Here is a 15358-nt window from a genome sequence, read left to right on the forward strand (position 1 = left end):
TTCATGTAGATCTTCCTAGACAATATTGATAACATCTAATTCAAATATAAAACTGTGCTATTATAAAGTTAGCATTCTTTATGTGTACTGCCTTCCAAATGCCCTGATATGGCCGAGAGTCCACTCTCCCTCTCCAAATGCTCTCACATGGCCACGCGTATATAGCCTCTACCAGGGAAGTCCTACTCATCGCCTTCTCGCACCACAGGTGTTGTTTACGAAATTGAGAGGACGAAAAGAGAATTTCCGGCTCTTTAACCGGGTTGGTGGACACAGAAAGTCCACCTAGGGGAGTTGGAAAACCCTCATTCCAAACCAATGGTGCACATGAGCTCCAGTTTCTTGAGGGAACAAATGGAGTATGAATCAATCGTCGGTCACTATCTACCATGGGACTGCATCTCCTCACGATGCTCCACTGCCTTGTGGGTTAGACCTTTGGGTCAAAGGCTCCGGTTTTGGTCCCCTAAGAAAACCACCTGCTTCGGTTTGGGCACCCGGGCAGTATCACAGCCCTCACACAAATAAATGAAATGACGCTTTCTGCTCACAATGCTATTCTCGCTCCTTTATGTGTACTTGAATCGCTGTCAGTCTAAATGTTAAACAGTCAGTAAACTACAACGTAGGACCAGGCACATGTATGCATAGGTCCAAGTTTGCCATACCTCATTAGCAAAACAAGATGAACACCGAATTCATAGAAGTAGTTAATTTATTGGTGGTATTACATAAAAGAAAGATTGTATACAAGGATATAGTATAGGAAGAATGATAGATATGAAGCAATTTTAATCTCAAGGTTTAAGGGAAGATAAAGATTGTATACACCTACGCCATTGTGATCGATTCTGAGCCATGTCACCTAGAGTCTCCAACCATTGGTAATGTTAAACAATATGACATCTATCCCTTTCATACATTATAAACATTGTTTAAAGTTGGACATAGATATTGTAGTGAACAAGAACAGTAGTTGGGGACAATCGAATCTATTTAAGTATACAATGAACAGTTAATTTGCAAAATAACCATCAACTGTGTCAATCTTGACTGTAACTTCTGTAAATATCAGTCCATCTTCTCTAATTTCATTGTTCATGCATTTTCCTACCGATTGCGCTTCATTCCTGTTCTTTTCTTATCGATCTTCTACCAAAAGACATTCTATGTCTGACCATCATTATATACTACTTATGTGGATATAAGTAGACCACACCACAATATGATATTAATGAGTAGAGGTTATTAACTATTGAAATGAATGAATTATGCGGACTTTCAAACCTTCGTTAACCAATATCTGAGATATCATAAATGAATTATTCAACTTGAAAATCCAAGGTAGGCAAAATTGAGTTTAAGCGTGAAGCTTCATATTTAAGAGTCGAATAGTTTTACTATTATGTCACTGCTAATATAAACATTTACCTAGTTATTGTGTAGTGTGGTCTACTTATATCCATATAAGTAGTATATAGTGATGGTCAGGCATAGAATGTATTTTGGCAGAAGACCAATAAAAGGAAAGAACTGAAATGAAGCGCAATTGGTAGGAAAATGCATGAGCAATTGAATTAGAGAAGATGAATTGATGTTTACAGAAGGAACAGTGAAGATTGAAACAATTGGCTGTTATTTTGCAAATTAACGGTTCATTGTATGGTTATCAGAATTTAGTGAGATAGTCTGTAATTTGTGCTTAAATACATTCGATTGTCCCCAACTCGTGTTCTTGTTCACTACAATTGAATTGAATCTATTTGTTATGAACAATGAAGAAAGAAAGGTCTTTATTTTGTTAAACTTACTTTAACATTTCATAATTATTGTCTGTAAATTTCACTGCATTTTCATACCAAAACTTTTCTGATTTATGAACAGGTGACCATTCTAATCGACCAGATTTTAATTCAGCCATATATTCATCAAGACTGCTTACATCTTGAATACTAGCTGATAATTTCTCCTTGAAAAGAAAAACAAACAGTGGAGTGTAGTAAGAAAAACAGTAATTAAGAAGCTGAAAAAGTGTCGAAAAACCTAACTGAAACTCAAGGTACATACAACACACATTACAACATTTTAGAGATAAAGTGTGGTAGTATATCATATACAACATAGAACCTAGGGTAAAAATGACTGGATGACCGTTTTGTCCTAGTATTGAAATCCTCATCAGCGCGGGTTCACGATCACTCAAGTAGGACTCGAACCTAGGACCTTTAGTCTCACGCGAACGCTTAACATCTAGACCACTGACTGAAGCGGGATCCAACGATGTTATTGTCTAACTTTAACCAATGTGACCAGGTTCCATTTTCTTCGATGGGTAACTGCCCCACACTCAACACGGTTGAATTCCGCTGGTCATGGCTTCTCACTAGAACTAAACATGTGGGACACATAAGCTGGTCATTTTAGCTAGTCAAGAACAACAATTTTATCTCTACTCATTAATCTAAGCGAGAAGTGCTGAGAAAACATTCGTAGTAGAGAAGCAGTAACCTATTTATGTAATTAGACTTCAGATCCAGCCTGGAATCGATAAGTTTTATAGGGGTAAGGATAACATTAAACCAAAGAAACTGGAATATGATTTTGACACATATGACCTACAGGAAGTTAATATTGCAAATAACAATCTTTCAAATAATATTTATACAATTAATTTGGGCAGGAAACCAGCAAGTTCACATCATCATTGCTTCCGAAAGGTTGTTCACATACAGTGGCGACATGTTAGTTGTGTCGAGGTCCAGCAATGTATGCTAAGGTGGAATGATGACAATGGCTCCAAAACACTGGTTTGAACATGTTTCATAATTATCGTTCCAGAGGCTTTCAAAACACGTATTATTTACCGAAGCTGGGACTGAGTAAAATAGCAGAGAGACGATCATTTTAAGACATGGTGTGAAAGAAAACTGTATAGGACTGAGAAACTTTGGTCAATCATTACTCCCCGATTAGAGTTCTAGAGATTATACGACTACTCAGTCATCATTCACGGCTCAAAATAGAAAAAATCATAGTAACCAACCACTAGTTCTATGTGACACTCTTCATTTAACACTAATATAAAAAATTTCAACTGGAAATAGAATCTTTTGGTTGTTCGATTTTGCTAGCCATTAGGTAGTAGTAATAACACTGGCCTCTTCATACATATGAAGTCTGACTCAAAGTCAAGAATGAAAATATTTATATCGTTGATATACTAGTTGCCAGTCAGTTAAGTAAAATAGAACCTGGCACATATATGCATCAGTTCAGATTGCTACACAACATTAATACAGTGAGATGAATTTATCAAGATAACAGAGGCATGAACAGTGCCACAGAGAGTAGAAGAGATTAAGTAAAAACAATCTAAATTGAGAAGTAAGAATGAATTCATGGTACAAAACAGTACAAGATAAATTTAAAAGTTTAGATCTAAGGGAAGACAAATAGTGAATATATCTGTGTCGTTTATTTATATGAACCCATAAATATTGGTACAAAGGTGCAACAGATACATATGCGCCACACAATAATAATGAAAATGTGAAGAGATAAAGAATGTAGGGTGCGTGTAAGAAGCAGGGGAACAATAATGAACTGAAATTAGTGTATGGTAGTGAAGTAATAATAACAGCCAGAGGGAATTCTTCTAGTTAAAGAAGTTACGTCCTATTTTATGAAGAAAGTAAAATAACGTTACAGCAGGATCACAACTGGTTTCTATTCTGAGCCATATCTGATAACGTCTCTAACCACAGTGTTGCATCATCTCTACGACCCCAACCAGGGTGTCGTGAAGGACCAATAGAAGCCAGTCCTGTAAGGCTTTCTTTCATACCACAATACCATGTCATACACTGACCACCTCTCCGCTTTTTCCAACCAGTCCCAGCGTCGCCAAATAATGCACGACATGGAATTCTCTGGGACGACATTCGTAGAATATGTCCATGTGTCATTGTGACCAATTTTAAGATATCTACTTCTGTAATCATTAATTACAATAATTACTCATACCCTTTACCAATCAGTATGAACCTAATTCTAAATGGCCCAATTCAACAGTTCATGACTTCATAGATCAATAACACACCTTGGTTTCACCCAAAAACCAAGTATGTATATAACTACATAGTTGGTATACAAATAGTACTAGAAATATTAAAACTACTTGACATAAAAGCCACAAAGATTGATAAGGAGAGCCAATCAGAAGTGACCTGATGGGAAAATGCATTTCCTTGGTTAAAAAATGGATTAATTTCCTAAAGATTGGAGCGGTCTACATATGAATGAGTATTTGTACATTTTATTCGGTAGTCTAATACACTTTCTCGCCCAAGTAGTCATCTAGGGGGGGGGAAGTTAGCGCATAGCACATTGTGTATCAATATCAAATTTCGGATATCGCCCATCACAACAAAGATAGCATGAGACTTCACAGTAACAGAAAGAATTAACTTACATTTAAGAATGAAATATCTTCAGTTAATTCAGGATCATGACTAAAATCTTTTTGATTCAGTAATTCTAATTCTTTTAAGACTTTATATTGAACTAAACGTAAACCACAATCTCTTTGTTCAGCGTTTGTAGGCAATTTTTCTAAAATACTCTGTAAAAATAGTTTTATATGAAAGAGGACATTAAGGAAAGAAATAAGTGGCGTTCCTTAAAGCTTAAATATAAAAAAAAGATAAAATCATTTTGGTTAATTAGGGTCGTGAATGTATTGAACATTAAGCATAGAGCGTTAGCTTAAGAGTTATTACCGTACATAGATCCCAACTATTGGATTAAAGTTTGGGATATGCCTACAACATATGTTGGTCACTGGCTACCATGGGACTGCATCTCCTTCAGCGCTTTAACCGGGTCCACCTAGGGGAGTTGGAAAACCCTCATTCCAAACCAATAGTGCACATGGGCTCCAGTATCCTGAGGAAACAAATGGCGTATGAATCAATCGTTGGTCACTAGCTACTATGGGACTGCATCTCCTTACGATGCTCCACTGCCTTATGGATCAGACCTTTAGGTCAACGTCTCCGGGTGTGGACCCCTAAGAAAACCACCTGCTTCAGTTTGGGCACCTGAGCAGTATCACAGCCCTCACACAAATCAAGTGGGATTTGTGTGGCGCATATGTATCTGGTGTCCCTTTGTACCAATATTTATGTGTTTAAATAAATAAAATAATAATATAAAGCATAAAAAATAAATCACATAGCAACAATAAGATACTATAAATTAGCCAGAATCAACTAACTTACACGAAAGAATGCCAATGAAATTCTAGTAATTTTTTCCCTATCTGCTTCAAGGAAAATATCAGCTACAGTGGCCAATAATGCAGAATTCTTACATATATCAGTTACATGAATTGAATCAAAACTCATACACCATAAACAAAAAATTAATTGATATTGTAATTGACGACTAGTTAATTTTTCTTGCAAAACATCTCCAATGCTTTACAAATAAGAAAAAACAAAACAATTCTAATCAAAATCATTAATACTGGACAATAGCGAAAATGTATTCAATTATGTGAATTTAAAACCAGAGTTTAGAGGTCAGTCAGTCACAACGTAGAACTTCGTACGTACGTACGTACATCAGTTCGAGTTGCCATACCATATTAGCACAGAGATGCAGCTACCGATTCAAACCCCATAGCGGTAGAAGTAGTAAGAGTATAAGCAGTAATCGAAAAGATTAGGGTTTGAAGATGTCAATCAAGAAGTATAATCCAGTGAGATAAATTCGAAAAGAGAAAAAACATAAAGGGACATGAAGAATTCAGAAGATTAGAATTTGGCAGAACACAAAGAGTGGATGCACTTTCGCCATCGCAAACGATTTTGAGCCATGTCATTCAAGGTTTCTAACCATCGATTGCTATCATCTCGCGGATTCCAACCAGGTAGTCTACACTTACCAACATAGCTCAGTTCACTTGTCAGTGACTTCATGGATTTGTGCGACGTTTTGGAGAGTTTATAGGTATATATCCGATGGAAAAGAAAGGTAAATGAGGTAGTAAAATGTCTTAATAAGATATGTACAGGGAAAAATTATCGTAACGGGTCAATGATTATTATGATTAAAAAGACATCGCAATAGTTAGAATATCATTATTTTAGTAAGACCTGAGATATTTTGCAAGGAATTCAGTAAGGAATAGAAAAATTACTTTTAAGCAATTGTTCTTAGTTACAAATATGACAAGATAACCTCTACAAATAAAGTAATGCATTTTAATTAGTAACAATAATTAATTCAATTGTGTAGTTGATACAACTCACTAACCAAATACAAACATGCTTATCTATTGATTTGACATATCTTAATAATATACACCTAGATTCCTTAATATTTACTACGTCATACCACCAGGCGTATGAAATCACCCCAAGACATGTATGAATTAAATAACTCGTAAACGATCAATGCTTTCTACTTTCATAAGACATGTTTTATAGAGAACTCCTAAACAAAATACACAACTTAATATGTAGATGAACATTTCATCTAGAACAAAGGTAGAGTGAAATGGGGAAATTTGAGCTTGATTTTTACCTTCTTTCAGGAGTAACAACACTTTCAAAGTAAATGACGTTGTGATGCCCTCGATAATTACTTGTTTTGGGTGTCTTTATTGTACTAGATCTATAATTTGAAAACTTGCCGTCAACTCCTAAAATAAGTGAATCAAAGGAAGGATATTTAACAGCCATGCTTGTTCTAAATCACCTTTTATTTGTGGTAGGACAGAACTACTAGCCGTTTGTGCGACACAACTAAGACTAATGCAGTAGGCAGTGAAGCTAAGCCCTCTGATCTGAAAATTGCTGTCTTTGATCTTATTACTCGTTAAGTGATTCATATAGCATGGTGGGATTTTAAATGATAAATGTCCCAACCAATCTTAAGATGCTAGGAAATACAGCGTTGACCACTAGATAAAGGTAGCAGACAGTTAGGATCAGGTAGAAACAAGATAACAATTTGAATGAGATCATTAGAGAATATGAAGTAACTGATATTCACGAAAAACCAAAACATGACATGTTAATGCCTATAGTTGATATTACGACAATCCATAGTAAGTGAATATATCGAATAGGACTCAGGAAATGTTAGTGGATCGCAGATAAGTGCGGAAACATTTAGATAAACAAAGATAACTTCACTTACTCTTACTAAAATGAAGATAATATCGAATTCAGAGATAAAAATAGGTTAACGTGACACATTTTAACCCGAGCCAGCTGTGCTAAGATGAGGGATAACACACATCCTATACAACAGAATTGGTTTTAAGCTTATAATGCAACTGCGGATGTTCAAGAAGTCCGAAATGGTGAATCAAAAATTCAAATCCAACAATACATGGATATTTTACAGGTAGTTGTATACTGGTTTGTATGAGAACAAATCATTTATTTTGGCTACTTAAAACCTTAAACATATGTACTTTAAAATGAGATGAACTATCTTATAGTATTGTTAACAACAGTCTCTGACCTTTTGGAAGACGTCATCTCTTTGCCATAAACAGATTTATGTACTCGGCTTTAAGCTATGCTGTGTGAGGGATAGTGTAATTACGAACATATCCAGGTCGAAGTAGATGAAAAGTGATTCAAACTTGGAGCTTACTGGTTAAAAGTTAAGTGCTTCTAACACAGCAATTAACCATTAAACAGATTGAATACATTCAAAAACTTCTAGTAAGCTCGTCTTTCTGTAGAATAAAACTCAGAAAATATTTAAGAAATAGAAAGTTTGTTATACAAGCAGTAACAAAAAATGAAACACAAACGCACGTCTCGATTCCTCCGACCTTAGCGAATTGAGTACGGTACTCTCTGATGCGAAGCATCATTTGAAGATTTCGAGCCACAGTTTGGTCATACTGATTATTCTGTAAAGAATAAGAAAAACAACCATTAGCTCATTGCGCAAGTCAGAAAGAATTTTAATTTAATACGTAACGATACGAATTATTTGCTATGTACAAGATTATCTTGGCTTTAGGTCCAACTAATGGCTGTACGGTTAGTGAAACTACTTGACTGTTTGAACCGAAGTGGGTGTTGTGTGGCACGAAGCATGAACAAAAATGTAGAATATACATTACGATGGAGAAATATAAGTAAGATATATCCTCCTCTATCTGTAACAAAGGGATACAATCTGCCTTTAAAGTATCACTGCAGGAGGAATTTAGATTAAATATTAAAAACAGGGAGACTATAAGACTACTGTTTTGCTTATTGACTGATGATATGAGTTAAATTTATTAGTCTAAATATTTGTTCCAGAGATTATAGTAATCAACGATTTGAAAAACTGCACCAATGTGAGGTTTTTGCTTCAAACGCATCACAGACCCTTATTTTCAGTACTTTTTCCTTCTTATTCTACAGCAAAATTAATGACTTGCCATGACCATAAGTTAACTGCTGACCGGTTCAGGCTAAAGGGTTTAGAAGCGTATAGGAGTTAAAACGAAGGTTCGATAAACTACATACAGATATGTTAACAATGACTTGCATGAACAGAGGATATTTATATCAGAATCTACGTTCATCATGAATAATTGAAGCATCTCTAGTGTGGTTTACTATACACCGAGAGACTTGGGAAGTTAGACAAATTTACATTACCTTACCGCATGTAAGGTGATTTAATCATGGTATATAGGATAGCAAGTAGAGAATTTGGACCAGAAGAATCCTCTCTGTAATTCAAACAGGGAAGGAAAGTTTAAAAGTAAAAAAGGAACAGAATTTTCATGATACACAGGTTTTCCAACTGCGTGATTAACTCTCGGAACCTATAACCAGAAGTGGTGTTCGGACCCATGATTACTTATTCAGGAAGTTAGACACAAACAGGGTTACTAGAATAGGACTAACACAGGCTCCTGAACTTCTATTCTCAAAGTGTAAGTTTTAACCTGATGTATAATAGCTTCGATAACTTGACCTATAGATTTACCTATCAGATTCTACGGTGCAGTTTAAACAGAACTGCAGGAGCAAGTGACGAATATTTATGGACGAGCTGAAAAGCCGAAAATCAGCTTAAGCTTTAGAGCAAAATGCTGTGTACAGGTGATACTCTCTAAGGTGAAAAGAAGCTTACGGTTATTGTCAGTTGTTCACGTAGCCAATTTAAATAATAAATTAAGTCATTTTCCTCCATAAGTTGAGAAGACCAACATGCGAACTTTGCTATTATCCGAGAAGCTTGGTACATACAGAAAGGATCCCCTTTTTTGAAAAAATCCGAAAAAATGAGACCAAAGTGATTCTTTTGACTTGGAGAAGTAATCACGAAAGATTTCAACACGCAATTTGTCTTCCTAAAACTCAATGGCTAGTGAATTAATAACATACCTGAAGCATATCATCAATAAGTGTAAGGATATATCGTAATGTTTGTTCTTTCGAGATTTTATTTAGGATGAATATAAAAACCCTAGCGGTCTTTCGAACAATAAGGGCTGAAAAAGCTCACTTACCATGTTTTCATCAGCCCTAATTACATGATTTCGTGCTTCCGCAGTAGGAGCATTATCCAGTCGTGTTATGAATGAGTACTGTTCATCATTAATTATTTGTCCTCTGAAACCAAATTGTACATACACACATTTAAGAACTTACTGAAGGTAAGATTGCCAGTTTACTCGTGTTGATCTAACCTCAGCTGCTGTAGCCTGTAGAAAGCTGGTGGTTGAACCGACTAAATATGAATCAATATATGAGAATGAAACTACTTGACGTGATATCTTCAATATTACCAACTCGAGCGTATTCTAACGACATCCCGGAAATTTCAAAACAGCCACCGAGATATATTCAATTTACTATGGACCAGTGTTTGGTCGAACCACATTAAAAAAACTTCAAGGCTACAGTAAGCGCGGGTTATTTGAAGACCAATTACTGAACCATTGTCTATTATTCCTGTGGATGTATTGTGCTATCATCATTTTAATGTCATGTTTACCATGTTTTATCTCTGTAATTATCAGGCAATGACTACATAGTAGTATTATTCATCGTGCGTGATTATTATTAACCTTGAAAACATCGACGTTATTTTATTTAGTATCTGTCAATGCCAGACATTTCGGAATACCGACTCGGAAGTGCATGTAGAATAAATAACTCAGATCAGTTTTCAGAAAAAGTAGATTCTGAGGTCTCTACGGCGGATCCATTTAGTTCAAATACATTAAAACTTGGAGAGTGTACAGTTCCAGTTCAAGAATTGCAACATGTAATCAGTGAGAAACCATCTTCTGACGATGACGGTTCTAGCAACAATAACCCAAATATGGAGGAGGTCACTTGCTGTTGTCACGACGGTAAAAGTAAGTTAGTTACATCAACTTTGGAAAAATCAATATATATTCCTCTTGTCTTAGACATTTTAGCAAAGTATAACATACAGACAGTCTTCAGTTAACCAATCAGATTTACGGTTATGCCTCGTGTCCTCTGCGCAAGATTTTAAGCTCAGTGACAGATAACTATGTTATAGTGAACTAAACAAATATCGGAAGTAGATTTGAAATCGTGCTTAAGCTAGTTTCAGTTTCAGTTTCTTCAAGCTTGAATATGCGGTAAAGTGCTTAATGTGACTCAATACGTAGTCAGTTTCGCTTCATGAAACTAGATTGTTTTCCTTCACCCGACGGATGGAGCCTCAACCACGTGCTGAGGTAATGAATTCCACTCGTTGATTATTCGATGGGAAAGTCGGTAGTCAGCTGACAAGTAATTCGTTCTAGGCTTGTGAACTTTTTTGGAGTGTCCTCGTAGATTTTCTGTTTTGGAAGACAAGAAAAATGAGGGCTAGATAACAATATATACATGTTTTCAAGCTTGAATATGCGGTAAAGTGCTTAATGTGACTCAATACGTAGTCAGTTTCGCTTCATGAAACTAGATTGTTTTCCTTCACCCCAATCCTTTGAATTCCAATTCCACGTTTCTTAAGTTTGTGAACATTAGGTTGACGAAGCATTTCATTACAAATGAAATCAGTTCGTGATGAAAAACTACCCTAAGGTGTGAAACTATATCAGACCTCAAGCTTAACTCGTTATACCTTGTCTTAATCTTTTTTCATTATCTCAGGTGTTAATTGGTGATGATGACCCCGTGGGGTGCTAATCCTAACTCATAACACTTTCCCTAGTCCTATTCTTCAAAACCTATCCTTTTTCTTTTACTGCAAAAAATAAGTCGACATTTAAGAATTAATTGTTAAGACCAGAATTATTATTTCACTGTTGTAATATTGCTTTTTGTTGTTAATTCTTTGTAAATAGTCTCTGTTCCCTGATTGGCTGACAGCGACATTCCATTTAGGTCCGAAGGCGAAGTCGTACTGCTGACTGTACAGAGGTGTGACAGCAGTAAGGTGTTTCCTTCAGACAACCAGTGTGACAGCAGTAAGGTGTTTCCTTCAGACAACCAGCATGACAGCGATGCTGCCTTCCCACAAGGAGGGGTGGGGTTAGAAAAGGTCGACCCTAAAAATGCACACCTCGCCTTATCCCACGGATATCCGTCTCCGGCGGTAAGGTCCTTTGAAGAACGGAGCTAACACAAAAACTACCCACAAAAAGGTCGTGTGTGACCGACCTCAAGCAGTTGTCCCTTGGGCACTGCGGTCACGCTCTCAGGTCATTAAGACCACTTCAGCACGGATTCAAAAAGCTCGTTTAGCTTTTGCCAACTTACGTCACCTATGGCGAAGACGAAATATCCGTCTATCAATTAAAGGACGAGTATACTGCGCAGCAGTTCGCTCTGTTCTACTTTACGGCTGCGAAACATGGCTATTAAGAGTAGAAGATACTCGTAGGTTACTAGTATTTGACCACAGATGCCTTAGAAATATTGCTTGCATCTGCTGGTATCACCGGGTAAGTAATAGTGAGGTTAGACTCAGGGTATTAGGGAATGATGGTAAATCAGTTGATGAGGTAATGAATCTTCATCGACTGAAATGGTTGGGCCAAGTGCTACGTATACCTGAACACCGATTACCACGACGCGCAATGTTGACCAGTGTAGGGGATGGTTGGAAAAGAGTTAGGGGCGACCAAACCAAAACGTGGCATCAGTGCTTGAAGTCACTCACTTCTAATCTGAGCCATGTTGGTAGATGCAGACTACCTGGTTGGGGTCCGCGTGACTATCGTAACCAATGGTTGGAAACTCTGGGTGACATGGCTCAGAATCGATCACAATGGCGTAGGTGTATACACTCTTTATCTTCCCTTAAACCTTGAGATTAAAATTGCTTCATATCTGTCTTTCTTCCTATACTATATCCTTATATACAATCTTTCTTTCATATACTACCACCACCAAATTAATTACTTCTATGAATCCGGTGTTGATCTTGTTGTGCTAACGAGGTATGGCAACTTGGACCGATGCATAAATGTGCCTGGTCCTACGTTGTCGCTGACTGACTGACTGGCTGACAGATCGTTCAAGGTCGTCAGTATATTATACTTATACTGACGTTGTATGGCAGTTCGAACTGGTAGACGTACGTACGAAGTTCTACGCTGTGACTGACTGACTGACTGACTATACTAACGTTTCTAAACCCGGTGTTTTTATGACTTTGTCTTTTCTTTTATGGGTTTCATTTTACATTAGCTAAACTTCGTACCTACGCGTAGTGCATGCTCGGTAATAGTTACTCCAGCACTTTGTGTGCTCACTCACTAATACGAGTATACCTCCGATATTTAAGGGTAATTAATGATCATGTCTCTTTTAGTTACTATTAGAGTTCATTAGGGAATTCTCGGCACTAATAAGTCACTTGGACTCGGGGCTCTAACGTAGTTTTTGGTGGGTTCAGAAACAAGATGTATTTTCGTTTCACAGTGCTACACTGTTTACTGATTACACAATTTCCACTTTCGTGCATTTATGCTAGTAAGAAGTTGTTATACAATGAAAATTTTCTAGAATGATAAATATTTTTCGTTTCATGTTTTATGAAGTGGACAAGCGAATGTTCATTGCTAAAGTCATTGTGTGTTTTTATGTTTCCGATTTTGTGAAACTTGCCATTGATCTGTAAATGTAAGGTGTTCATTGAATATTAGGTTTTCCACACTTATTTTAAAAACCACAGATGACCTTAACTGTCATTTTCATCATGGGAGTCCTCTGAACATCATGTATTACTAATCATAATTTAATGTTTTTGCTTTGTGACGAGCCAACGAGGGAGAACACCACCATCTTCCGTTCGTAAGAATGTAAACATCCGTAGCAAATGGGAACGGTTTATCTTACTGGCTGCTAACTTTGAACTGTATAACCTAGCCCCATATAAGCAGTTGTTAAGCAATATCTAGTTATTTTGCTGCCTTACTACCCACCCCAACACACTGAGGCAAAAATTTATAGGTCCCTCACTTGTGCACAGAAATTCACCCCTCAGAATCAACAAATTGAAGTCCGATTTCCAGTATTTGTTTTCAGTATTCGATGTTATTTTATGGGGTACATCGCATATTAGTATTGAAACTTTTCAGTGTTAGCCAGATCGATTTGTTGTTTGGTGTTCATGATTTATTTATTTATTTAAACATAAATATTGCTACAAACAGTCACCAAATATATATGTGCCACACTTCATTCGACTTGTGTGAGGACTAAAATACTGCCCGATCACCCAAACCTAAACAGATAGTTCGCTTAGGCGGCCACATCCTGAGCCTTTGACCTACACGTCTGATCCACAAGACAGTGGAACAACATTTGGAGATGCCGTCCCATGGTAGTCCATGATCAACAATAGGTTTACATGCCGTTTGTTCTCTCAAGATCCTGTAGTTCGTATGCAGTATTAGTTTCTGATCAGGGTATTCCAAGTCCAATAGCTGAATCCTTGTGTCCACCAACCCGGTTAAAGCTATGGACATTCGCCTTTCTTCCCTTTAATTTCGTAAACAACACGCTGTCGGTGAGTAGGACTTTACTGTCATTGGTTGTATGCACGTGGCGATGTGAGTGTATTTGAAGATGAACAGCTGACTCTCTCCTTTTTCGACTATACCAAGGCATTTGTAGACACAAAGTTGCCAACTATGAAGCTGTTTAATTCATTTTGGTATTCATTAAGTTAAGTTTGTTACACGTCGATATACGGCTCTTCAAAGCCAACCTCTTAGGATCCTAATACTGTTTGCACATATCGAAACCTGTAGAAGAAACGAACCACTGAGAGGAGTTTAAGTTGAAGATTAACGTGAAAAGAATCATTAATTTCACGTATAACAATAGTACAAACATGCGAAACCAACTCGCTTATAAAACTATAATCTGACACCGTAAGTCTGTTTTAGGAGCTCTGCTAATATTATTTGGGGTTAGAGTTTTTGCATGGGCTATTATACTTGCTGAATAACCAGATCGACTTAGGTTTTCGGTGGTAGTTTTAGTCGACTTCAAAAGAATTTCGGCTTATATTTAAGGACATTGATATGTGGTCTGGTGATAAAATTACACGATATTGAATTGGAAACTGAAGTATTTTAAACACTCATAAAATAATAGCTTAAATATTCCCCAAATATCTATTGTTATCATCATTATTACTACTATTATTATTGCAGATGAATGCGGTATACTCAATGATTCAAATTCATCATCTTGGTTGCGACGTCTATTTACGTCAAGTTTATTTAATTTAGATATGACAATTCAATATTTATTTAAATCAGAGGATGTAAATGTACAAATGTATTTAGGTAAGTGTGGTTTATTGATAATAATCAGTAGTAGGGTCGTGGAAACATACTAAAAACTCATTTACTAGGCATTTGGGTATAAGCCACGTTAAAAGTGCAAGGACCACTGATACTACCTGGTTCCCCTAACGGAAGCTGATGGAGTGGAGTTCAAACCATTGTCTTACTGACCGAAAGTTAAGCACCCTGACCAATAAGTCACCACTCCACGAGGTAACCATCCAGTGATCAAAGGTTCCCAATGGATGTCTAACTTAGATTGATTCATGATCCAGTAGCTGAATTTATAGTAACAATCTATTTATCTCTAGTCATATTAACTGCCCAATGATCATTTTGTTTTAAACTTTACGTTCAAGCCGATTGTATCATAATGATTTGTAAATTAAAGGATTGTTGCTTGTGTGATTACAGTAATTGGCTTTTAATTACTAGGTTGCAGGTTCTAACACCGCTCTATCTATTTCGGTTTGGGCAGTGAGGTATGGTTCAAAGCCTTATTGATAAACATGCACTTTATAAATGTGAAACATTTATTCG

At 36.6% G+C, this 15358-nt stretch overlaps 4 protein-coding genes across 5 annotated transcripts in view; 2 read left to right on the forward strand and 2 right to left on the reverse strand.

Annotated features, from left to right (window-relative positions):
* Positions 1-1807: 1807 nt before the first annotated feature.
* On the reverse strand, positions 1808-9276 carry Smp_015070.1 (putative vacuolar ATP synthase subunit h; the record flags this gene model as incomplete). 2 transcript variants are annotated; one of them, XM_018799826.1, is made up of 5 exons in its annotated part: positions 1808-1969; positions 4472-4621; positions 5280-5478; positions 7839-7936; positions 9163-9276. In XM_018799826.1, the coding sequence occupies 5 exons, from the start codon at positions 9274-9276 to the stop codon at positions 1808-1810; spliced, it is 723 nt and encodes a 240-aa protein (XP_018651576.1). The 2 variants fall into 2 exon arrangements, with proteins under 2 accessions (XP_018651576.1, XP_018651577.1); XM_018799827.1 differs by lacking the exon at positions 1808-1969 and having other exon boundaries at positions 4289-4621.
* Positions 9277-9404: 128 nt separating this feature from the next.
* On the reverse strand, positions 9405-9845 carry Smp_117810 (putative vacuolar ATP synthase subunit h; the record flags this gene model as incomplete). The annotated part of the gene is made up of 4 exons (XM_018799828.1): positions 9405-9506; positions 9542-9644; positions 9684-9762; positions 9797-9845. The coding sequence occupies 4 exons, from the start codon at positions 9843-9845 to the stop codon at positions 9405-9407; spliced, it is 333 nt and encodes a 110-aa protein (XP_018651578.1).
* Positions 9846-10140: 295 nt separating this feature from the next.
* Smp_117800 (hypothetical protein) lies at positions 10141-10491 on the forward strand (the record flags this gene model as incomplete). Its single annotated transcript, XM_018799829.1, has 1 exon — positions 10141-10491. The coding sequence occupies one exon, from the start codon at positions 10141-10143 to the stop codon at positions 10489-10491; it is 351 nt and encodes a 116-aa protein (XP_018651579.1).
* Positions 10492-14763: 4272 nt separating this feature from the next.
* Smp_130340 (phosphatidylinositol 4-kinase) overlaps positions 14764-15358 on the forward strand; it is a gene marked incomplete at its 5' end in the record, with an annotated part of 61265 nt that continues 60670 nt past the window's right edge. Inside the window, one exon of the mRNA XM_018799830.1 lies at positions 14764-14818. Within this exon, the coding sequence (XP_018651580.1) occupies positions 14764-14818 (55 nt within the window). The remainder of the gene's footprint in view (positions 14819-15358) is intronic.

The sequence above is a fragment of the Schistosoma mansoni genome, chromosome 3 (assembly GCF_000237925.1).
Source record: "Schistosoma mansoni strain Puerto Rico chromosome 3, complete genome".
Taxonomy (NCBI): Eukaryota; Metazoa; Platyhelminthes; class Trematoda; order Strigeidida; family Schistosomatidae; genus Schistosoma; species Schistosoma mansoni.